The sequence below is a fragment of the Cololabis saira genome, chromosome 9, assembly GCF_033807715.1.
Source record: "Cololabis saira isolate AMF1-May2022 chromosome 9, fColSai1.1, whole genome shotgun sequence".
Classification (NCBI taxonomy): Eukaryota; Metazoa; Chordata; class Actinopteri; order Beloniformes; family Belonidae; genus Cololabis; species Cololabis saira.
Window position 1 is genome coordinate 2,250,443 of NC_084595.1, and position 25,424 is coordinate 2,275,866.

Here is a 25,424-nt window from a genome sequence, read left to right on the forward strand (position 1 = left end):
AGGGGGAGATTTTTTTTATTATGCACTTCGAGAAAAAAGACGAAATGTCGAGATTAATGTTGAAATACAATTTCGTGAATAAAGTCGAAATAGACGTAATGGAGTGTAACGTTAAGGGTACGTTTCTTAAGTTATGTAACTGCATATGAAAATTTTGACTTTTTTCTTTAAATTTTGACTTTTTTTCTCGACATTTCGACATTTTTCTCGAAGTTCATAATGAAAAAAAATCTTCCTCTAAAATATTCTTTTATTTTTCTCCTGCCTTGCGCTAACACTCTTCCGTACTTGGAGGAGCCAGTGGTGTAAATATTCTGTACAGATTAACCGCAGACGCTAACATGCTAACATGCTAATATGCTTCATCGGACGCTTTGTTGATCCATCAGCCACGCAGAGGGATAACTAGCTCCCACGCTAACTAGCTCTCAGCAGAGCCTCTGATAGCTAACTAGCTCCCATGCTAACTAGCTCCTAGCAGAGCCTCTGGTAGCTAACTAGCTCCTAGCAGAGCCTCTGATAGCTAACTAGCTCACGTGCTAACTAGCTCCTAGCAGAGCCTCTGGTAGCTAACTAGCTCCTAGCAGAGCCTCTGATAGCTAACTAGCCCACACGCTAACTAGCTCTTAGCAGAGCCTCTGGTAGCTAACTAGCTCCTAACAGAGCCTCTGATAGCTAACTAGCTCACGTGCTAACTAGCTCCCAGCAAAGCCTCTGATAGCTAACTAGCTCCTAGCAAAGCCTCTGATAGCTAACTAGCTCCCACGCTAACTAGCTCCTAGCAGAGCCTCTGGTAGCTAACTAGCTCCTAGCAGAGCATCTGATAGCTAACTAGCTCACGCGCTAACTAGCTCCCAGCAGAGCCTCTGATAGCTAACTAGCTCCCACGCTAACAAGAACCCTCCTCTGGATCCAAGATGGCCGCCTCCTCAGACTATGGACCAGAATGATGGCTCTCTGACAGCTGCCAATCAAAAGACCACGCCCCCTAATTATACATTCATTTGTTTAGCTTTATAATTTCACCTGACAAGGAAAAAAGAAATCCATTCTAGTTAGCTATCAGAGGCTCTGCTGGTAGCTAGTTAGCATGGGAGCTAGTTAGCTACCAGAGGCTCTGCTGGGAGCTAGTTAGCATGGGAGCGAGTTAGAGGAGGTTTCTTGGATCCAGATATGGCCATGTCATTACCCGAAGTGAGTCATTACCCGATGTGAGTCACACATGCGCAGTCGCGTCCAACATCGTCGGCCATCTTGGAAAGCAACATACGGCAACACCACTTGGACAAACGACAGTTACGTCGCCGGACTTGATAGACAAGATCTAAACACACACTTGTTTTGATACACACTATTCACAATAAGTTAGGGATATTATTATTTACATGATTGCTTTTCCTATTTGGTCTGAATTTTAATGAAATAAGTAAAAGTTCCCTTTGATATTACTAATGATGAATGAGAAGAAACACCATTTTCATTAGTTTAATATTACCCCCAAAATTTAGACTATAAAAATAGTCTCCCCACAATAACTTATTGTGAGTAGTTTGTATGTGGAACTGATGGAAAAAATTAGAGTAGCTCATTTTAATCAATAATGGGGTAATGACAACACTCTCTACTTCTCCACTGACTGACTGATTTCCTGCTAAAATGCACAGTGAAAAGTGGCGCATGCGCGGTAGCGACTCACATCGGGTAATGACAGTTTGTCCAAGTGGTGTTGCTGTATGTTGCTTTCCAAGATGGCCAATGATGTTGGACGGGACTGCGCATGTGTGACTCACATCGGGTAATGACAGGCCATCTTGGATCCAGAGGCGGCCATCTTGGATCCAGAGGCGGCCATCTTGGATCCAGAGGAGGGCAGGAACCGTTTTAATCGTGTCTGTTAGCGGTTAGCTCTGCCTCACCTTCTCGTGTCCCTGGTCATTTATTACTTGAATATAGTAAACTCTGTTTACAGACCCCGTTGTCATGGAGACGGGGTCGTCGTCATGGAAGCTGCTTTTGTTCCGTCTCTCTTTCATCCATCTGGTGAATCCAGTAACAGAAAACCGTGTAAACGTTAAAAACCCGCTGTTGCTTTTTTATACTGTATATGCCTTAATTCCTATGTTTGGCACAATCATGATTAAAGGATGTTTATATAAAACCTCTGGGGCGTCCCGTTCTTCTACTGATCAAGATTATATAGGCCGACACATGGGGGTCGTCCCCGGGGCCGGGCCGACCGGAGAGACGGTTCGGGGGGTCGCCCTCGGGGCGTAGCAGGCGGGTCACACCCAACCCGAGGAACCGGCTTCGGGGGACTTAAAGGGGACATATTATGGCATTTAATGTATATTTTAAACAGGCCTTGAATGTCTTAAAACAATCTAAAGCTTGTTTTTTCTACCTAAATCAGAAATTCAGCCTCTGGGCCATGTCTATAGTTTTACAGATAATAAAGCCTTTTTCTGTGATTCATTTTCAGGGTGGTGGGGGCTATGATAATGAGGCTCTGCGCTGATTGGCTGCTTGAATGACGTGTAGCAGGGGAGGAGAATAAGCGTCGCTCCGGGGAGAAGAGCAGTGGCTGTGTAGCAAAGCGTGTCCACGGTTCTGCGTTAAATCGACGCGTACCCTACGCCGTAGGCTCTGCGTTGGTGTAACGCGGAACCATAAATCAGCCTTTAGTCACCTCGTCTTCACACTAATTCACACAGGAAGATTGAATTGAATTCTAAACAGTTACACCACGGTTATTTACTCCAATTCCTAATTTCATTTATGTTACAAGACAAGTGAATCCTGTTAACTGTAAAGAAATCACAACACTGAATTTTCAAAAATGGCAACTTCATTGTTAAAATATATAAATAAAATGTATGCACTATTGCTGGCTCAGGGAAGGACCGTGCGTCTTCTGAATGTGAACAGCTCCAGGTGCTTGAAAGATCTGAAACCACAGAAGAAAAATGTATTACGGTACTAATAGAGCCCCGAGCCCGGGGCTCCTCGACGGTCCGGTCCGTGAGCAGCCCCCGCAGCTCCGTACGCGGCGCCGGGGCTCCGGAGCTAAGCTACATACTTAGCCCATGCAAAGATCATACAACCGCACATACAAGATTTTCATCGGCTCAAAAAAAATCACGTGACACTGGGGGATTCTGTAAGGCGGAGGTCAAAGACCTTGCAGAAATTCATGGTATTTTGTCTCCCCTGTGCTGGCAGGGTGTGGGGAGACCACTTTATATATGTTAAAACAAGAAAAAACGTGTTTTTCATAATATGTCCCCTTTAAGCTTGAGTTATGGTTCTGCGTCAAATCGACGCCGTGCCTACAGCGTGTGGTTTGCGTCGACGCAGACCACACGCCGTCACTGACGCCGTCACTGACGTCACCTCCCAAAAATTGTAACTACGCGTGGAGGCGACGCAGACCACACGCAGACCAAGAGGGCTGTGATTGGTTCGCTTGGAAGCAACGCATTTCCAGTTTCTGGTTTGAAGCAGTCGTGAACTTTCAGCCTCTTTTCTTCGTGTATGTGTGATTTTTTTTGTTTTGTTTTTTTGCACAATAGTTATCCTTATCTCTTTCATTCACTGTGACCGGAAAAAGTCGGATAAACCATTCAGGAAAAGATCGCTAACTAGTGGTCATGGGGGGAACTGCACCGCGGAGAAACGGAGTGACGGAGAAGTCTGAAGGTTCACGACGGCGTCACGGTGACGGCGTGTGCTCTGCGTTGGTTTGACGCAGAACCATAATTCAGGTTTAAGGATACGAGGGAACAAAGCAAAGCAAAGCATATTTTACATAAACATATTTCAAATTTTTCAAGTAACAAAATAACATATTTGAACCATTTTTCAGATTTTTTCAGTTATTTTATTGTCTGAAAAATGGTTCAAATATGTTCAAATATTATATATTAAATATTAAAATATGTTTTGTTGATGAGAAAATGTGTTTCTCTATGTTTCTTATTTTTGTGAGGGGGATATATATTGTTTTTCGGCACTACCTTGTTCTCTATAGCTGATAGAACATTAATTACTCCTATGTGGGATCAATAAAGTTCTTATTTTTGCCATCTGAGAAAATTAAATATATTATATTTGTTCCTAACTGTTTCCCAAGTATATTAGTGCGTGTGTGAATGAATAAATGATACGTAAAACGTACATTTCTTTGTAGAAAGGCGCTTTATGAAAATAAGGGAAAAAGAGGAAAAAAATTTGAAAAAATTTGAAAAAATGAGGAAAAAATAGGAAAAAAAGAGGAAAACATTAGAAAAAATTTGAAAAAAATAGGAAAAAAGAGGAAAAAAGGGAGGAAAAAAGAGGGAAAAAGAGGAAAAATAGGAAAAAAGAGAAAAAAGAGAAAAAAAGAGATGAAAAAGAGGAAAACATTACGTGTGTGAATGAATAAATGAGACGTAAAACGTACATTTTTTGTAGAAAAGAGGAAAAAAAGGAGAAAAAAAGAGGAAAAGAGGGAAAAAAAGAGGAAAGAAAGAGAAAAAAAGAGGAATAAAAAAGAAAAAAGGAGGAAAAAGAGGAAAAAAGTGTGTGTGTGAATGAATAAATGAGACGTAAAACTTATTTCTTTGTAGAAAGATGCTTTATGAAAATAAGGAAAAATGAGGAGAAAAAGAGGAAAAAATGAGGAAAAAATGAGAAAAAAATAGGAAAAAAGAGGAAAAAAGGGAGGAAAAAATTTGAAAAATTAGGAAAAAAGAGGAAAAAAAGAGAAAAAGAGGAAAAAAAATACGTGTGTGAATGAATAAATGAGACGTAAAACGTACATTTCTTTGTAGAAAGATGCTTTATGAAAATAAGGAAAAAAGAGGAAACAATGAGGAAAAAATTAGAAAAAATAGGAAAAAAGTGGAAAAAAAGGGAGGAAAAAAATTGAAAAAATGAGGAAAAAAGAGGAAAAAAGAGAAAAAGAGGAAAAAATACGTGTGTGAATGAATAAATGAGACGTGAAACGTACATTTCTTTGTAGAAAGACGCTTTATGAAAATGAGTCCATTTACTTGTATCAGTTTACAGCATGGGAGGAGGAGGAAGAGGAGACGATGCTGTGTATTGTAATCCTTGTCAATAAAGATTGATTTAAAAAAAAGAAGAAGCAGCTTCCGGTGGCGCCAAAGTCTGGCAACACCGCGGCAGTTTAACGGTTTAACAGTTTAACAGTTTAACCGGGTTCTCCGGGGTTAATTAGTTAAATCTGTTTCCCTCCGCGGGTCAAAACGGAGTAAATGAGCAGATAAACGCGGACTTTTATCAGTGTTTTGAAGCCGCAGCTGCACAAATGTGGAAATGTCCGGGAAACCGGAGCAACTTCTCATCGTTGTGTCGGTCCTGGAAGGTGCGTTTAAACTTACACTTTTACACTGTCTGTTTGACACAAAACGCGTGTTTTAACTCTTTAAAAAGGGGGATATTGGTGGTTAAAGTGCGTTGCTGGCGTCATTAGTAACGAATTAACGTGTTAAAGTGTTAAAGTGCCGGTTTTTATCCGGGGGTTGCCAGGTCCGGCGGAGAAACACGCGGAACTGAGAACAACAATAACAAGCTGGAACCACGTGACCCGCCGGGGCGGTGACGTCACCAGCCCAGTTTTTTAACTTTAACATTTCAATTTACAAAATTCCTTTGAGGAAACATTGCCTGCATCTGAAACATTAAAAGCTCCCAACACACAATTATACACATTTGTATAATTCTATAAAATTCTATAATTTATTGGTATAGCGCCAAATCATAACAAAGATCATCAGATGACACTTCACAACATGAAAAACAGATAAAAGTGATCAGATATAACATCATAAACTAATGTATAAAACATAAGCATCAGTGATGAAAGTGATCAGATTTCACACATCATAAAATAAAACACAAGCATCAGAAAATAAGGTTCCAAATAAGTACCGGTATATTAAATCTACTAAAGCCATATTTTATTCGCAGTCAGATTATCTGAGAGATTGTTGGGATGATTTGATGAAGAGACGGTTTCTCTAAACATGTTTGTAGGTGCCGGATAGATAAAAATATCATTATTTAAAACGTGATATTATTTTATTCTTTGACGTCTCATTGTAAGATTTAAAGGATGATTTGATGAAGAGACGGTTACTCTAAAGATGTTTGTAGGTTGACATTACAGACACTAATGTTCCCTGAACCTCCCTGCATTTGAAGCTAAAGACGGTTGCAATCCTGGGACAACGTGCTGACAGAGTACTATAATATATGATATATACACTATAAAAATCTACTATAACGTGCTGACAGAGTACTATAATATATGAAATATACACTATAAAAATCTACTATAACGTGCTGACAGAGTCTCAGTCCAGACCTGGTGACGTCACGTACGACCACAATCCTAATTACTAATTAATCACAATCAGTCCAATTTCAAGCCGATTTCTAGGCAAATCAGTTGATGGAAAAAGTTTAAGCACTATTTGTGGCTACTTTGATTGAATTATTGATTGTGATGATGACGATGATTGTGATTTGTTTCTTATCCTTTATCTTATCTTTTATCTCTTATCTTTTTCTTATCCTGTGGTTTTTAATTTTTAATTTTCTTGATCTCAATGTTTTATCTTTGTGTCTGTGAAGCGTCTTTGAGATCTTTCAAAAGCGCTCTATAAATAAAATTGATTATTATTATTATATTATTATTATTAATTGTCAGGTTATATTTATTTAATTTGACAGGAGTTGTATACAGGCCTGTGTTGAAAAAATCGATTTTCCAATTCTAAATCAATTCGCATATTAATTCCTAAAAATCCATTCGTATGTCTAAAGATAGATTGATTTTTATTTTTATAAAATCAATCTATCAATATTACATTTTCGCCCGGTGAACTTTAATCCCAGTAGCCGCCTCATTTAATTCACACATGCGCTGTTGAATTTATTTCTTTTTTTGCACTTTAAATGGATATTGACAGGTAAATTTCAGTTATTTATTTCTTAGTTATTTATTTCATACAAATAATTTTTGGAATTTTTTAGTTTTAACCCAAAAAAGGAATGTTTTGTTGGACAGGAGAATAACTGGTGCCATGTGTTTGCCTTTAAATATGTTTAAAGGTAAGAAAACATTTTTCATGTCTGAGCATGATGTTACAAACCAAACATTTCCTCTTTCTTCCCCCTTTAACGTGCGCGGCGTCAGCGCGTTGTGCCGCGTTAAACGTAGTCCGGGTAAACACGATGCTTTGAGCTGCAAAATGAAACCATTCCTGGAGGCAGAGAAGATTCCTCCATCATTTTTTGTAATGAATTACTCAAATTATTCCAGGAATCGTTTCAGCCCTAAACTGAACATATTTATTGTATTAACGTGTCCTCGTCCTGCAGGCCGTCACTTCCCCCGTCTCCCCCTGACGGTGATGTGTGTTTCTCCCCCAGGCCGTCACTTCCCCCGTCTCCCCCGTGTCTCCCTCACCGTGACCTCCAGCTTCGACGGGGAGCAGCTCAGCACCGACCCGGTGGATCATGTGGAGACGCCGCAGTTCAACACGGAGCTAGCATGGGAGCTGGACCGCCGCGCGCTGCACCGACACAGGTTAGCCGGGGTCAGGGGTCACGCAGCACGACACGGGTCAGGGGTCACGCGGGGGTCACGCTGCACTGACACGGGTCAGGGGCAGCCCCCCCGGTCCCTCACTCAGAAGGCACGCCGGTTTCCCCCAGTGTCCAGCCGCGGTACTGCAACAGAAAATCCCATGCGGCCCAGAAAGCTTTTTTCCCATAGACCGCAATAGTAAAAGATCGTCCTCTAAAACTGTTCACAGGAACCTCCAGCTGGAATCACCGGCAATTACTAATCTTTGTATTCTATATTTTTAAGTCATTGACTTTATATCCGTCAAAAATGTTTAATAACGGCCAGAAAAGTCAAAGAAAAGTCTCTTTCTGGCCGTGACGTCACGGCTGACGTCACAGCCGTGTCCGTGCATTCCACGGATGTTTATATTAATATATATTATGTAATGATATTATATTAATACATTAATAATATATGTAATACTATACATGTAATAATATACATTAATTTATATATTATATTAATATATATTATGTAATTATATTATATTAATACATTAATAATATATGTAATACTATACATGTAATAATATACATTAATTAATATATTATATTAATACATATTATATTAATATTCGCGTCATTGCCCCGGGGCATGATGGGAGGTGACTCAACTGAGCATGCTCTATGGGCCCGTTAACGCGGAAGTAAACCCGGAAGTCAGGAACTTTTTCAGCGTATGCGCTGGCTGAGCAGAATGCATTGAAATGAACGGCGGCCATTTTCCTATCTCCTATCCAGTTATTTAATACATCCATGGTCAGGGGTCACGCTGCACCGACACAGGTTAGCCGGGGTCAGGGGTCACGCAGGGGTCAGGGGTCACGCTGCACCGACACAGGTTAGCCGGGGTCAGGGGTCACGCAGGGGTCAGTCAGGGGTCACGTGACGCTGCGGCCCAAAGTAAAGAAAAAAAAAGTCTAGCGGTGCGTCTGAAATGCCAGACTAAACAGTATTTACTAAAAAGTAAACTTAAGTTGGACACACTTTAGAGTGAATATCAGTAATAGCATTAATAGGACGTACTACTCAGAGCCACACGGCACTTCCTGCCGTTGGGAGGGGGAGTTGTTACCATGGTAACAGCAGCAGTAGCAGCTCCGCTCTTTCCCGTTTGTCCTGGACCAAACAAGATTACATTATATATATTAATATTATATAATAATATCATTATACTTAATATTACATTACATGTAATATTACATGTAATTACATTATTATACGTATCACTTAGCAACCAAACACCGCTGCATTGCATTGTGGGAAGTTTCTGCTCGGCTAGTGTCCATCAATCCACACTAACACATTTCTCCAGAATGAGTATGGATAGTACATACTAGTGAGTATGGATAGTACATACTATTGAGTATGGATAGTACATACTAGTGAGTATGGATAGTACGTACTACTGAGTATGGATAGTACATACTAGTGAGTATGGATAGTACATACTAGTGAGTACGTTCTAATGTTTCTACGCACTAAAAAATCTCACATACTGTTTTTGCTGCTCGTTAGGAGGAAGGAGGGAAGTGTCTTTTTGGTCTTAAATTTAGTGAGAAAATTGTATTAAAGTCTGAAATTTACATCTGTCAAACCTGTAGACGCCCGTTTACAGTCAGTGCTGGTTTAACCCTGACCTTTGACCCCCAGGCTGCAGAGAACCCCCATCAAGCTGGTGTGTTGTTTAACCCTGACCTTTGACCCCCAGGCTGCAGAGAACCCCCATCAAGCTGGTGTGTTGGTTTAACCCTGACCTTTGACCCCCAGGCTGCAGAGAACCCCCATCAAGCTGGTGTTGGTTTAACCCTGACCTTTGACCCCAGGCTGCAGAGAACCCCCATCAAGCTCCAGTGTTGGTTTAACCCTGACCTTTGACCCCCAGGCTGCAGAGAACCCCCATCAAGCTCCAGTGTTGTTTAACCCTGACCTTTGACCCCCAGGCTGCAGAGGACCCCCATCAAGCTCCAGTGCTGGTCCCTGGACCCCGCCAGCAGGAGGAGGGAGAGCGTCGGCTACATCGTCCTGGACCTGAGATCCGTGCAGGAGAAACGGCAGGTGAGGGGGAGAAAACAGTTGAAATGTTGAGGAAACAGCTGAAATGTGGAGAAAAAAGTCAAAATGTGGAGAAAAAAGTCGAAATGTGGAGAAAGAAGTCAAAATGTGGAGAAAAAAGTCAAAATGTGGAGAGAAAAAGTCAAAATGTGGAGAGAAAAAGTCAAAATGTTGAGAAAAAAGTCAAAATGTGGAGAAAAAAGTCAAAATGTGGAGAGAAAAAGTCAAAATGTTGAGAAAAAAGTCAAAATGTGGAGAAAAAAGTCGAAATGTGGAGAGAAAAAAGTCAAAATGTGGAGAAAAAAGTCAAAATGTGGAGAAAAAAGTCGAAATGTGGAGAAAAAAGACAAAATGTGGAGAGAAAAAAGTCAAAATGTGGAGAAAAAAGTCAAAATGTGGAGGAAAAAAGTCGAAATGTGGAGAGAAAAGTCAAAATGTGGAGGAAAAAAGTCAAAATGTGGAGAAAAAAGTCAAAATGTGGAGGAAAAAAGTCAAAATGTGGAGAGAAAAAAGTCAAAATGTGGAGAAAAAAGTCAAAATGTGGAGGAAAAAAGTCGAAATGTGGAGAAAAAAGTCAAAATGTGGAGGAAAAAAGTCAAAATGTGGGGAAAAAAAAGTCAAAATGTGGAGAGAAAAAGGTCCAGGGTCTGGTTTCAGATTTGGTCATATTGTTTAAACTGTGTTTTGTGATGAATAAGCACGATTTTTTATTATTTTGTGATTGATCACTGTAGCAAATAAAACCGTTGGGAACATCAGTTACTGTTTCACATGAGCAGTTCAGGTAAAAACGGCAGTCAGAGCAGCAAAAATGTCAGTTTGCTGGATGAAATATATTAATTCCTGATAAAATAAGTTTGTTATTGAATAGTATGATAGTAGCAGCTCTCATAGACATGAATGGTAGCAGCTCTCATAGACATGAATGGTAGCAGCTCTCATAGACATGAATGGTAGCAGCTCTCATAGACATGAATGGTAGCAGCTCTCATAGACATGAATGGTAGCAGCTCTCATAGACATGAATGGTAGCAGCTCTCATAGACATGAATGGTAGCAGCTCTCATAGACATGAATGGTAGCAGCTCTCATAGACATGAATGGTAGCAGCTCTCATAGACATGAATGGTAGCAGCTCTCATAGACATGAATGGTAGCAGCTCTCATAGACATGAATGGTAGCAGCTCTCATAGACATGAATGGTAGCAGCTCTCATAGACATGAATGGTAGCAGCTCTCATAGACATGAATGGTAGCAGCTCTCATAGACATGAATGGTAGCAGCTCTCATAGACATGAATGGTAGCAGCTCTCATAGACATGAATGGTAGCAGCTCTCATAGACATGAATGGTAGCAGCTCTCATAGACATGAATGGTAGCAGCTCTCATTAACAATGAATGGTAGTTTAACAGGTCTGGTTCCTGGTCCGGTTCTCCAGGTCTAACAGTTCTTGTTCTGGTTGTGGTTCCAGGAGCCCCGCTGGTTCCAGGTCTAACAGTTCTGGTTCTGGTTCTGTTCCCCCAGGAGCCCCGTTGGTTCCCCCTGCTCAGCAGCCCGTACCCCCAGCAGAAACCCGCTCTGCTGCTGGGAACGGCCCTGGAGAAGGACCAGGTCTGCAGGAACTCCCCGGAGAAGTTCAGGGCCCGGAGGGCCCCGCCCCGCCAAGGTTATTTTATATCTTTTATTTATATATATATATATATATATATGTATATACGGAGCCCCTCTGGTGACATTTGAAAAAAATTAAATAACTCGTGGATGGCATTATAACCTACTGTCTGGACTTCTTGGATGCAACTTCCTTGGTGGGATGGTTATTCATCATTAATAACGGTAATTATAGTCTATTTATATTAAAGAGCAAGACTATTGTCATGGCGAGTGTAGTAATAACATGTGACATTTGAAAAAAATAAAATAATGCGTAGCCACGCATTAATAACTCGTGGCCACGCATTGATTATCTCGAGTTATTAATGCGTGGCCACGCATTATTTTATTTTTTTCAAATGTCACCAGAGGGGCTCCGTATATATATATATATATATATATATATATATATATATATATATATATATATATATATATATATATATATTAGGGGTGTCACGGTACACACAAGTCACGGTTCGGTACGTACCTCGGTACAGGGGTCACGGTTCGGTACGGGTTCGGTACGGGTTCGGTACAACGGGAAAGAAAATACAAAAAGTCCCAAATGTATAAGACGAGTTTTTTCTTCCTTTATTTTGATCATAGCATTTGAAAGTTAAAGTTTGTTCAATTGGCTACAAAACTAAAAAGCATCTCTTATTAAAGTGTAAAATAAATAGAATAAAACATTTAACTTGTGCATAAGTGTTTTTAATTTTACCACGGACTGGTTTATGTGAGCGTGGATGGGACATTGTAACGAGGCTCGAGCACTTTTAATAAATACTTGAACCCGGGCTCCTCTACTGCTGCACATGGGCAGAGCCGTCTGGGGGCGGAGCATTCTCCATGGGCCTTATGATAGTCATTTTAACGTTCAACAACATCATCCTACCCATCAAACTACATTTATACTCACTGTTATTGAGCCAAGCCTATAGGCCTATGCTGCAGAAAGAAGAGTAAAGTCACAAACTTGTTCAGAAGAACACACACACACACACACACACACACACACACACACACACACACACACACACACACACACACACACACACACACGGAATGACTCAGTTAATTCTTTGATACAATTTGAATACAAAAAAAACATAACTGGTCTAAATTACACAATCTATTTAGATAGATATAGACACAGCGGTCTATAACATCATTTCTGATTCTATAACAGAGAATAGACTCGGCGGTCTCGTTCACAACAACACAAGCTCATTAAAATAGGCAGCTGGTCGAGAAACTGATAAATAAATTATTTATGAAGGTTACACTCACTCACCAACGGTAGTTGACTCTTCCATAACCCAAAATAATCCAGGTAACGTGGAAAACGGGGTAACATTCAAAACTTTGTACAAATTTAGTCCTCTTTTAAACTTTAGCGCTAATCTCCTTCACTGTGACTGTTAAGGCTGACTTATGGTACCGCGTTACACCAACGTAGCGCCTACGGCGAAGGTGCGCATCGCTGCATAACCTCGCCGTAGACTGCGCCGTACCCTACGGCGTAAGCTCTGCGTCGATTTAACGCAGAACCATAAATCAGGCTTTACAGCCAACCCGCGTTGGCACACGGCCCTGATGCGTTCAGGACAGTTGTAAATTAAGAATTAGAACATTATATCGTTATTATAGCCTACAATTTATGATGATATATGAATTGCACATATATTTATTGATATGCACAGACTAGCACACATTTAGGTCTGTAATGGAACGTGACTGTTGATATTTATAAGGGGGAAAAAAAACGATGATTGATTTTTTTTTTTATTTTTTATTTTTTTTTAACTCAGTCAGACGTATTCGCCGTATGACTGCGTGAACCGAACCGTGACCCCCGTACCGTGACGGGACGGGACGAATACAAATACCGTTACACCCCTAATATATATATTTTTTTTTTTTTTGTTTTTTTTGTTAATTTATTCATATATATTTTTATTTATTTTTTCCTTTACTTTATTACATTTATTTCTAATTCAGAGCAGCCTTAAAAAGACTTAAAAAGTCCTAAGTTCCATTTTCCTAAAATAAGGCCTTTAAATGTCTTAATTTGTCTTCAATCTCAATCCAGGGGTCTTAAGTTTAGAATGTTAATTTTAGATCCAGGTCCAGGATTATGACCCCCCTCTCCCCTGGTCTCTCCAGGTTCCCCGTCGGTCCCGGAGCTGCTCCCTGAGAACCTGCAGGCGGTTCTGGTCTCGGACCTCGGCCACCACCAGGTGGGCCCGCCGGACCGATGCAGCGACATGTTCCTGCTGTCGGTCACCGTGGCCTTCGCCTCCAAGCTGGAGCAGGTAACGATGTGGAGTTCCTCAGGGTTCAATCCTGGAGTTCCTCAGGGTTCAATCCTCTGGAGTTCCTCAGGGTTCAGCCCTGGAGTTCCTCAGGGTTCAGTCCTGGAGTTCCTCAGGGTTCAGTCCTGGAGTTCCTCAGGGTTCAGTCCTGGAGTTCCTCAGGGTTCAGTCCTGGGCCCTCTGGAGTTCCTCAGGGTTCAGCCCTGGAGTTCCTCAGGGTTCAGTCCTGGAGTTCCTCAGGGTTCAGTCCTGGAGTTCCTCAGGGTTCAGTCCTGGAGTTCCTCAGGGTTCAGTCCTGGGCCCTCTGGAGTTCCTCAGGGTTCAGTCCTCTGGAGTTCCTCAGGGTTTAGTCCTGGGCCCTCTGGAGTTCCTCAGGGTTCAGTCCTGGAGTTCCTCAGGGTTCAGTCCTGGGCCCTCTGGAGTTCCTCAGGGTTCAGTCCTGGAGTTCCTCAGGGTTCAGTCCTGGAGTTCCTCAGGGTTCAGTCCTGGAGTTCCTCAGGGTTCAGTCCTGGGCCCTCTGGAGTTCCTCAGGGTTCAGTCCTGGAGTTCATCAGGGTTCAGTCCTGGAGTTCCTCAGGGTTCAGTCCTGGAGTTCCTCAGGGTTCAGTCCTGGAGTTCCTCAGGGTTCAGTCCTGGAGTTCCTCAGGGTTTAGTCCTGGAGTTCCTCAGGGTTCAGTCCTCTGGAGTTCCTCAGGGTTCAGTCCTGGAGTTCCTCAGGGTTCAGTCCTCTGGAGTTCCTCAGGGTTCAGTCCTGGAGTTCCTCAGGGTTCAGTCCTCTGGAGTTCCTCAGGGTTCAGTCCTGGAGTTCCTCAGGGTTCAGTCCTGGGCCCTCTGGAGTTCCTCAGGGTTCAGTCCTGGAGTTCCTCAGGGTTCAATCCTCTGGAGTTCCTCAGGGTTCAGTCCTGGAGTTCCTCCGGGTTCAGTCCTGGGCCCTCTGGAGTTCCTCAGGGTTCAGTCCTCTGGAGTTCCTCAGGGTTCAGTCCTCTGGAGTTCCTCAGGGTTCAGTCCTGGAGTTCCTCAGGGTTCAGTCCTGGGCCCTCTGGAGTTCCTCAGGGTTCAGTCCTGGAGTTCCTCAGGGTTCAGTCCTGGAGTTCCTCAGGGTTCAGTCCTGGGCCCTCTGGAGTTCCTCAGGGTTCAGTCCTGGAGTTCCTCAGGGTTCAGTCCTGGAGTTCCTCAGGGTTCAGTCCTGGAGTTCCTCAGAGTTTAGTCCTCTGGAGTTCCTCAGGGTTCAGTCCTGGAGTTCCTCAGGGTTCAGTCCTGGAGTTCCTCAGGGTTCAGTCCTGGAGTTCCTCAGGGTTCAGTCCTGGAGTTCCTCAGGGTTCAGTTCTCTGGAGTTCCTCAGGGTTCAGTCCTCTGGAGTTCCTCAGGGTTCAGTCCTGGAGTTCCTCAGGGTTCAGTCCTGGAGTTCCTCAGGGTTCAGTCCTCTGGAGTTCCTCAGGGTTCAGTCCTGGAGTTCCTCAGGGTTCAGTCCTCTGGAGTTCCTCAGGGTTCAGTCCTGGAGTTCCTCAGGGTTCAGTCCTCTGGAGTTCCTCAGGGTTCAGTCCTGGAGTTCCTCAGGGTTCAGTCCTGGGCCCTCTGGAGTTCCTCAGGGTTCAGTCCTGGAGTTCCTCAGGGTTCAATCCTCTGGAGTTCCTCAGGGTTCAGTCCTGGAGTTCCTCAGGGTTCAGTCCTCTGGAGTTCCTCAGGGTTCAGTCCTCTGGAGTTCCTCAGGGTTCAGTCCTCTGGAGTTCCTCAGGGTTCAGTCCTGGAGTTCCTCAGGGTTCAGTCCTGGGCCCTCTGGAGTTCCTCAGGGTTCAGTCCTGGAGTTCCTCAGGGTTCAGTCCTGGAGTTCCTCAGGGTTCAGTCCTGGGCCCTCTGGAGTTCCTCAGGGTTCAGTCCTGGAGTTCCTCAGGGTTCAGTCCTGGAGTTCCTCAGGGTTCAGTCCTGGAGTTCCTCAGGGTTTAGTCCTCTGGAGTTCCTCAGGGTTCAGTCCTGGAGTTCCTCAGGGTTCAGTCCTGGAGTTCCTCAGGGTTCAGTCCTCTGGAGTTCCTCAGGGTTCAGTTCTCTGGAGTTCCTCAGGGTTCAGTCCTCTGGAGTTCCTCAGGGTTCAGTCCTGGAGTTCCTCAGGGTTCAGTCCTGGAGTTCCTCAGGGTTCAGTCCTGGAGTTCCTCAGGGTTCAGTCCTGGAGTTCCTCAGGGTTCAGTCCTCTGGAGTTCCTCAGGGTTCAGTCCTGGAGTTCCTCAGGGTTCAGTCCTGGAGTTCCTCAGGGTTCAGCCCTCTGGAGTTCCTCAGGGTTCAGTCCTGGGCCCTCTGGAGTTCCTCAGGGTTCAGTCCTCTGGAGTTCCTCAGGGTTCAGTCCTGGAGTTCCTCAGGGTTCAGTCCTCTGGAGTTCCTCAGGGTTCAGTCCTCTGGAGTTCCTCAGGGTTCAGTCTTGGAGTTCCTCAGGGTTCAGTCCTGGAGTTCCTCAGGGTTCAGTCCTGGAGTTCCTCAGGGTTCAGTCCTGGAGTTCCTCAGGGTTCAGTCCTGGAGTTCCTCAGGGTTCAGTCCTCTGGAGTTCCTCAGGGTTCAGTCCTGGAGTTCCTCAGGGTTCAGTCCTGGAGTTCCTCAGGGTTCAGTCCTCTGGAGTTCCTCAGGGTTCAGTCCTGGAGTTCCTCAGGGTTCAGTCCTCTGGAGTTCCTCAGGGTTCAGTCCTGGAGTTCCTCAGGGTTCAGTCCTGGAGTTCCTCAGGGTTCAGTCCTGGAGTTCCTCAGGGTTCAGTCCTCTGGAGTTCCTCAGGGTTCAGTCCTGGAGTTCCTCAGGGTTCAGTTCTCTGGAGTTCCTCAGGGTTCAGTCCTGGAGTTCCTCAGGGTTCAGTCCTCTGGAGTTCCTCAGGGTTCAGTCCTGGGTCCTCTGGAGTTCCTCAGGGTTCAGTCCTCTGGAGTTCCTCAGGGTTCAGTCCTGGAGTTCCTCAGGGTTCAGTCCTGGAGTTCCTCAGGGTTCAGTCCTGGAGTTCCTCAGGGTTCAGTTCTCTGGAGTTCCTCAGGGTTCAGTCCTCTGGAGTTCCTCAGGGTTCAGTCCTGGAGTTCCTCAGGGTTCAGTCCTGGAGTTCCTCAGGGTTCAGTCCTCTGGAGTTCCTCAGGGTTCAGTCCTGGAGTTCCTCAGGGTTCAGTCCTCTGGAGTTTCTCAGGGTTCAGTCCTGGAGTTTCTCAGGGTTCAGTCCTGGAGTTCCTCAGGGTTCAGTCCTGGAGTTCCCCAGGGTTCAGTCCTGGAGTTCCTCAGGGTTCAGTCCTCTGGAGTTCCTCAGGGTTCAGTCCTGGAGTTCCTCAGGGTTCAGTCCTCTGGAGTTCCTCAGGGTTCAGTCCTGGAGTTCCTCAGGGTTCAGTCCTGGAGTTCCTCAGGGTTCAGTCCTGGAGTTCCTCAGGGTTCAGTCCTGGAGTTCCTCAGGGTTCAGTCCTGGGCCCTCTGGAGTTCCTCAGGGTTCAGTCCTGGAGTTCCTCAGGGTTCAGTCCTCTGGAGTTCCTCAGGGTTCAGTCCTGGAGTTCCTCAGGGTTCAGTCCTGGAGTTCCTCAGGGTTCAGTCCTGGAGTTCCTCAGGGTTCAGTCCTGGAGTTCCTCAGGGTTCAGTCCTGGAGTTCCTCAGGGTTCAGTCCTGGAGTTCCTCAGGGTTCAGTCCTGGAGTTCCTCAGGGTTCAGTCCTGGAGTTCCTCAGGGTTCAGTCCTCTGGAGTTCCTCAGGGTTCAGTCCTGGAGTTCCTCAGGGTTCAGTCCTGGAGTTCCTCAGGGTTCAGTCCTGGAGTTCCTCAGGGTTCAGTCCTGGAGTTCCTCAGGGTTCAGTCCTGGAGTTCCTCAGGGTTCAGTCCTGGAGTTCCTCAGGGTTCAGTCCTGGAGTTCCTCAGGGTTCAGTCCTCTGGAGTTCCTCAGGGTTCAGTCCTCTGGAGTTCCTCAGGGTTCAGTCCTCTGGAGTTCCTCAGGGTTCAGTCCTGGAGTTCCTCAGGGTTCAGTCCTCTGGAGTTCCTCAGGGTTCAGTCCTGGGTCCTCTGGAGTTCCTCAGGGTTCAGTCCTCTGGAGTTCCTCAGGGTTCAGTCCTGGAGTTCCTCAGGGTTCAGTCCTGGGTCCTCTGGAGTTCCTCAGGGTTCAGTCCTGGAGTTCCTCAGGGTTCAGCCCTCTGGAGTTCCTCAGGGTTCAGTCCTCTGGAGTTCCTCAGGGTTCAGTCCTCTGGAGTTCCTCAGGGTTCAGTCCTGGAGTTCCTCAGGGTTCAGTTCTCTGGAGTTCCTCAGGGTTCAGTCCTGGAGTTCCTCAGGGTTCAGTCCTGGAGTTCCTCAGGGTTCAGTCCTGGAGTTCCTCAGGGTTCAGTCCTGGAGTTCCTCAGGGTTCAGTCCTGGAGTTCCTCAGGGTTCAGTCCTGGAGTTCCTCAGGGTTCAGTCCTGGAGTTCCTCAGGGTTCAGTCCTGGAGTTCCCCAGGGTTCAGTCCTGGAGTTCCTCAGGGTTCAGTCCTGGAGTTCCTCAGGGTTCAGTCCTGGAGTTCCTCAGGGTTCAATCCTGGGTCCTCTGGAGTTCCTCAGGGTTCAGTCCTGGAGTTCCTCAGGGTTCAGTCCTGGAGTTCCTCAGGGTTCAGTCCTCTGGAGTTCCTCAGGGTTCAGTCCTGGAGTTCCTCAGGGTTCAGTCCTCTGGAGTTCCTCAGGGTTCAGTTCTGGAGTTCCTCAGGGTTCAGTCCTCTGGAGTTCCTCAGGGTTCAGTCCTCTGGAGTTCCTCAGGGTTCAGTCCTGGAGTTCCTCAGGGTTCAGTCCTGGAGTTCCTCAGGGTTCAGTCCTGGAGTTCCTCAGGGTTCAGTCCTCTGGAGTTCCTCAGGGTTCAGTCCTGGAGTTCCTCAGGGTTTACTCCTCTGGAGTTCCTCAGGGTTCAATCCTGGGCCCTCTGGAGTTCCTCAGGGTTCAGTCCTGGAGTTCCTCAGGGTTCAGTCCTGGAGTTCCTCAGGGTTCAGTCCTGGAGTTCCTCAGGGTTCAGTCCTGGGCCCTCTGGAGTTCCTCAGGGTTCAGTCCTGGAGTTCCTCAGGGTTCAGTCCTGGAGTTCCTCAGGGTTCAGTCCTGGAGTTCCTCAGGGTTCAGTCCTGGAGTTCCTCAGGGTTCAGTCCTCTGGAGTTCCTCAGGGTTCAGTCCTCTGGAGTTCCTCAGGGTTCAGTCCTCTGGAGTTCCTCAGGGTTCAGTCCTGGGTCCTCTGGAGTTCCTCAGGGTTCAGTCCTCTGGAGTTCCTCAGGGTTCAGTCCTGGAGTTCCTCAGGGTTCAGTCCTCTGGAGTTCCTCAGGGTTCAGTCCTCTGGAGTTCCTCAGGGTTCAGTCCTGGAGTTCCTCAGGGTTCAGTTCTCTGGAGTTCCTCAGGGTTCAGTCCTGGAGTTCCTCAGGGTTCAGTCCTGGAGTTCCTCAGGGTTCAGTCCTGGAGTTCCTCAGGGTTCAGTCCTGGAGTTCCTCAGGGTTCAATCCTGGGTCCTCTGGAGTTCCTCAGGGTTCAGTCCTGGGTCCTCTGGAGTTCCTCAGGGTTCAGTCCTGGAGTTCCTCAGGGTTCAGTCCTGGAGTTCCTCAGGGTTCAATCCTGGGTCCTCTGGAGTTCCTCAGGGTTCAGTCCTGGAGTTCCTCAGGGTTCAGTCCTCTGGAGTTCCTCAGGGTTCAGTCCTGGAGTTCCTCAGGGTTCAGTCCTGGAGTTCCTCAGGGTTCAGTCCTCTGGAGTTCCTCAGGGTTCAGTCCTGGAGTTCCTCAGGGTTCAGTCCTGGAGTTCCTCAGGGTTCAGTCCTGGAGTTCCTCAGGGTTCAGTCCTCTGGAGTTCCTCAGGGTTCAGTCCTGGAGTTCCTCAGGGTTCAGTCCTGGAGTTCCTCAGGGTTCAGTCCTGGAGTTCCTCAGGGTTCAGTCCTGGAGTTCCTCAGGGTTCAGTCCTGGAGTTCCTCAGGGTTCAGTCCTCTGGAGTTCCTCAGGGTTCAGTCCTCTGGAGTTCCTCAGGGTTCAGTCCTGGAGTTCCTCAGGGTTCAGTCCTGGAGTTCCTCAGGGTTCAGTCCTGGAGTTCCTCAGGGTTCAGTCCTGGAGTTCCTCAGGGTTCAGTCCTGGGTCCTCTGGAGTTCCTCAGGGTTCAGTCCCGGAGTTCCTCAGGGTTCAGTCCTCTGGAGTTCCTCAGGGTTCATACCTGGGGTCTCTGGAGTTCAACAAGTACAATCTTGAGAAAAAAGTCAAAATGTTGAGAAAAAGTTGAAATGTTGACTTTATTCACAAAATTCCAACAATCTAAACAACCGTCTCACCAGGAGAATCTAATTCAATCACTGATGAATTCTGTTAAACCTAATTTAAACTTTAATAATAAACTGAAGGTCCTGATGAACCAACAGGAAACATCGTCTGCATAAAGATTTACAGCTTTACAGCATGATGGAATCCTGGGGTCGTTTATTAAGATGGTCTGATGTAAAACACTCAGGAATGTTCCAGCCTGTCTCCTCAGCTGGTCCCAGACCTGGTTCTGGTTCAGGTCCAGGTTCAGGACCAGGTCCAGACCAGGTTCAGGACCAGGTTCAGGACCAGGTTCTGGAACTGGTTCAGGACCGGGTCCAGTCCAGAACAGACTAATAACTGATCCTCTCCTCCCCCAGCTGGTCCCGGACCGGGCCGGTCTCTCCTCGGAGGACCGGGGCTTCTTCTTCTACTACTGTCTCCTCGGTAACGACATCACCAGCCAGCCGTTCCTCAGCCTGCTGAGCCCCGACTTCCAGCCCGAGAGAGCGTCGGTACGAATCCGGAGCAGCAGGGACGTTCTGCAGAACTTCCTGGTGCAGCAGCCGGATTTAGAGGTGAGTCAGAACTTCCTGGTCCTGCAGAACTTCCTGGTCCTGATACAGGTGAGTTAGAACTTCCTGGTTCTGCAGAACTTCCTGGTCCTGATACAGGTGAGTTAGAACTTCCTGGTTCTGCAGAACTTCCTGGTGCAGCAGCCGGATTTAGAGGTGAGTCAGAACTTCCTGGTTCTGCAGAACTTCCTGGTCCTGATACAGGTGAGTTAGAACTTCCTGGTTCTGCAGAACTTCCTGGTCCTGATACAGGTGAGTTAGAACTTCCTGGTTCTGCAGAACTTCCTGGTCCTGATACAGGTGAGTTAGAACTTCCTGGTTCTGCAGAACTTCCTGGTGCAGCAGCCGGATTTAGAGGTGAGTTAGAACTTCCTGGTTCTGCAGAACTTCCTGGTTCTGCAGAACTTCCTGGTTCTGCAGAACTTCCTGGTTCTGCAGAACTTCCTGGTCCTGATACAGGTGAGTTAGAACTTCCTGGTTCTGCAGAACTTCCTGGTGCAGCAGCCCGACCTGCAGGTGAGTTCAGGCTGAATTCTGGTTCTGTGTTAAACCTACACCGTAGGGTACGCGGCTACGCAGGAGTCTCGCACCAAAAACTGTAACTACGACCCAACGCAGACCGAGGGCTGTGATTGGTTCTTGGTAGCAACACATTTCAGGTTCCGGTTCGTGAAGCAGTCGTGAACTTTCAGCCTCTTTTCTTCCTGTGTGTGCTAGAGATGCACCGATCAGGATTTTGAGGGCCGATCACAGATCACAGATCACCGATCACCGATCTCCAAAACCAGTATCGGCCGATCCCGATTTTGCCGATCACCGATCACAGAGTGAAATCCATAAATCCGTCAATATTGTTGTCTCATGTACACGACACTGACATTGTATTATTAGGTATAAAAATTAGGAGATTAGGTGTAAACTCTATTTATAAAGAGTAAGTTTAGAAGCTTCAGCTTTCCTGTGGTAATAATTATGTACAACATGTGCAACAGCACACATGTCACTCTCTTAGAGTTGATACAAGTTGTAAACTATAAACCTTAGTTTTCCTGTGGAAAGAGGAATTAAATCTTAAAATAAAAATTAATTATGAATTATTAAGCTTTGTGAAAGCTTTAGCGATAGCATCAGCCGCGTGTAAAGAAACTCTTGAGTGAAGCAAAACTCTTCACACTAGGATCCACATGTCACTGTGAAGCGACTGACACGACTGTCGTCCTGCGTAAGGGTTTGGATGTAAATATTCTGGTAAAACTCCGACAGGATTTCATCAGTGAAATATTTATGACGCGGCAGCGCCACCGCGGATCCAGCTGGAAACGACGTGTTTAAACCCGATCTCTTCTACAACTGAAAGCGGCTGATGAGCAAAGCATATTAAATTCATTACCTTACGATGTAGTTCTTTATTTTTATTCCTGTCGTTTATAAGTCTCTGTTACAGCTGAGTTAGTGCCGTTTTTTTACTCTCCCCTTTTTTCTGCTGCAGCAACTTTGAAAACTCAATATAATCCGTGTGCAGAACTTTCAAATGTCTTATCAGCTTCGTTGTGTTGAAATTATTTTGTAACATTCCTCCTCGTGGTGTCTCCTTTGGACACACTTTGCAAACTGCAATTTTTTTGTCGTTTTCAGACATTGTAAAACTCCCGCACCGGCGAGGCCGACGCCTCTTCAGGATAGCTCGGTCTGAGATGAGGGAACCCCCGCGCGGGCGGGGGTTTGTTGTTGGAAACGTCATCAGATCGGCCACTCTGAACTATTATTTTGCTGATCTCCGATCAAAACCGATCAGGGGCCGATCGATCGGTGCATCTTTTTTTTTTTTTTTGGTTGTTTTGGTTTTTTGCACAATAGTTGTCCTTCACTGTGACCGGAAAAGCCGGAAACTAAACAAAGTATCAACTAGCGCTCTGGGGGGAACTGCACCGCGGAGAAATGGAGTGACGGTGAAGAACGAAGGGTTCACGACGGCGTCACGGCTACGGAGTAGGTTCTGCGTTGGTTTAACGCAGAGCCTTAATCCAGGCTTAATCTTTGTGTCTGTGAAGCATCTTTGAGATCTTTTAAAAGCGCTCTATAAATAAAACGGATTATTATTATATCTGGCGCCATCTAGCGTTGTGATGGGTTTAACGTCTAGACCCCGAATGGAAGACGACGCCCACTTTTCTGTCTGATTACACTGCAGAAAACACTCTTATATTCGGGACATTACGGTAATTATTAGCATCTTACAGCATGATCATTACGGTAATTATTAGCATCTTACAGCGTGATTTTTCTTGTTTCTCCAGATCCACCTGTGCTGTGGGAACCAGTCTCTAGGTGGCGCTAGCGTCTCCCTCTCGGCTCTGGCCTCCGTCTCCGTGGACCTGGGCCGCGGGGCGGCCACGGTGGAGGGCGTGTTCCCCCTGACGCCGCCGCGGCGCGCTAACCTGGCGCCGCTAGCCGCGGAGCTGCAGCCGTCGGTGGGCGTCGCCGTCACGCTGCGGCGGGAGGACGTAGCGCCGCAGGTAACGACGCCGCCGGGGCGAAGCTACGTTTGTTTTACTGTTTAAACTCAGAAAGATGACCAAAACCAAATAAGCACAACCCGCGGCTCTAGAGCTGCATGAGGCTCTTTAGCGCCGCCCTACTGGCTCCTGGAGCTTTTTCAGCAATGTTTGACCTTTTTTCTTCTTTTTTTTCCCTTTTTTCTTTTTTGTTTTTTTTTCTTCTTTTTTTCCTTTTTCTTCTTTTTTTCCTTTTCTCAACATTTCAACTTTTTTCTCAAAGTTTTGACTTTGTTCTCGACATTTTGACTTTTTTCACGAAATTTCGACTTTTCTCGATATTTTGACTTTATTCATGAAATTTCGACTTTTCTCGACAAAATACTAGTTGCTTTAGGTAAATCATTGATGTTTATCAAAAACAACAGTGGACCCAAAATGGACCCTTGTGGAACTCCACATTTAAGAAATCCGGCTGGGACAATTTATCATTAAAAATGACAGATTGCTCTCTGTTGTTGCAAAACCTTATTTTTAAAAACCTTAACAAGACATTTTTGATACTAAAATTCCATCATTAACTGTCAAAAGCCAAAAGGTGATGTAACGTTGATCGCCGGTTGATGTCGTTTCAGCCGCCGGCGGGGAACAGAGACGTTACGACGGAGGCTCCGCCCCCCGAGGCTCCGCCCCCTGAGACTCCTCCCCCTGAGGCTCCGCCCCCTCAGGCTCCTCCCACCGATCATCCAAGCCCCGCCCCCCTCAGGAAGGGCCGTCCTCCGTCTCAGACGGAGAGTGAAGCCGACAGTCTGCTGGAGGAGCTTCAGGACCGGGAACCGGACCGGGTTGCCGCGGCGACGCCGGAGGGGGCGGAGCCTCAGGACGGTGGGGGCGGGGCCTCGTCCCTCAGTGTCTCCGCCCCCAAGGTGTCCATCCCGTCCTCGTCCCACCATTACAGCTTCTCCCTGGACCTGCAGAGACTCGGGAAGCTCAGCCTGACGCACGGGATCAACGCTACGCTCAGGTAAACTACGGTAAACTACAGTAAACTACAGTAAACTACCAGTAAACTACAGTAAACTACTGTAAACTACTGTAAACTACAGTAAACTACCAGTAAACTACTGTAAACTACAGTAAACTACTGTAAACTACTGTAAACTACAGTAAACTACCAGTAAACTACTGTAAACTACAGTAAACTACTGTAAACTACAGTAAACTACAGTCAACTACCAGTAAACTACTGTAAACTACAGTAAACTACCAGTAAACTACTGTAAACTACAGTAAACTACCAGTAAACTACCACGCAGTCACTGCTACGCTCAGGTAAACTACTGTAAACTACAGTAAACTACCAGTAAACTACAGTAAACTACTAGTAAACTACTGTAAACTACTGTAAACTACAGCCACGCTCAGGTAAACTACAGTAAACTACCAGTAAACTACAGTAAACTACTGTAAACTACCAGTAAACTACTGTAAACTACAGTAAACTACTGTAAACTACAGTAAACTACTGTAAACTACAGTAAACTACTGTAAACTACTGTAAACTACAGTAAACTACAGTAAACTACTGTAAACTACTGTAAACTACAGTAAACTACCAGTAAACTACTGTAAACTACTGTAAACTACAGTCAACTACCAGTAAACTACTGTAAACTACAGTAAACTACCAGTAAACTACCACGCAGTCACCGCTACGCTCAGGTAAACTACGGTAAACTACCGGTAAACTACTGTAAACTACGCCACGCTCAGGTAAACTACAGTAAACTACCAGTAAACTACAGTAAACTACCACGCAATCAACGCTACGCTCAGGTAAACTACAGCTGCAGTTTTCCTCCAGCTGGGTCGGGTCAGGCTTTTTCAGGCCTCCTGCCAGCGACAGCCGAGGGTGGAGCTGGACGTACCCTAGCCTAGCCTAGCCTAGCCAGCGGAGTGGGTGCTGGGGGACTGTGGCCTAGCCTAGCCAGCAGAGCAGGTGCTGGGGGACTGTGGCCTAGCCTAGCCTAGCCAGCAGAGTGGGTGCTGGGGGACTGTGGCCTAGCCTTGCCTAGCCAGTGGAGTGGGGTGCTGGGGGACTGTGGCCTAGCCTAGCCAGCAGAGCGGGTGCTGGGGGACTGTGGCCTAGCCTAGCCTAGCCAGTGGAGTGGGTGCTGGGGGACTGTGGCCTAGCCTAGCCTAGCCAGTGGAGTGGGTGCTGGGGGACTGTGGCCTAGCCTTGCCTAGCCAGTGGAGTGGGTGCTGGGGGACTGTGGCCTAGCCTAGCCTAGCCAGCAGAGTGGGTGCTGGGGGACTGTGGCCTAGCCTAGCCTAGCCTAGCCAGCAGAGTGGGTGCTGGGGGACTGTGGCCTAGCCTAGCCTAGCCAGTGGAGTGGGTGCTGGGGGACTGTGGCCTAGCCTTGCCTAGCCAGTGGAGTGGGTGCTGGGGGGACTGTGGCCTAGCCTTGCCTAGCCAGTGGAGT

The 25,424-nt window shown here is 46.1% G+C and overlaps 1 protein-coding gene across 1 annotated transcript in view; it reads left to right on the forward strand.

Annotated features, from left to right (window-relative positions):
* Nucleotides 1–5,130: 5,130 nt before the first annotated feature.
* The window catches only part of LOC133450818 (centrosomal protein of 120 kDa-like), a 65,511-nt gene continuing 45,217 nt past the window's right edge, over nucleotides 5,131–25,424 (forward strand). The window contains exons 1-8 of the mRNA XM_061729722.1: nucleotides 5,131–5,365; nucleotides 7,438–7,594; nucleotides 9,579–9,693; nucleotides 11,219–11,360; nucleotides 13,517–13,665; nucleotides 20,252–20,449; nucleotides 22,744–22,962; nucleotides 23,577–23,965. Of these exons, the coding sequence (XP_061585706.1) occupies nucleotides 5,317–5,365; nucleotides 7,438–7,594; nucleotides 9,579–9,693; nucleotides 11,219–11,360; nucleotides 13,517–13,665; nucleotides 20,252–20,449; nucleotides 22,744–22,962; nucleotides 23,577–23,965 (1,418 nt within the window). The 5' untranslated portion in view covers nucleotides 5,131–5,316. The remainder of the gene's footprint in view (nucleotides 5,366–7,437; nucleotides 7,595–9,578; nucleotides 9,694–11,218; nucleotides 11,361–13,516; nucleotides 13,666–20,251; nucleotides 20,450–22,743; nucleotides 22,963–23,576; nucleotides 23,966–25,424) is intronic.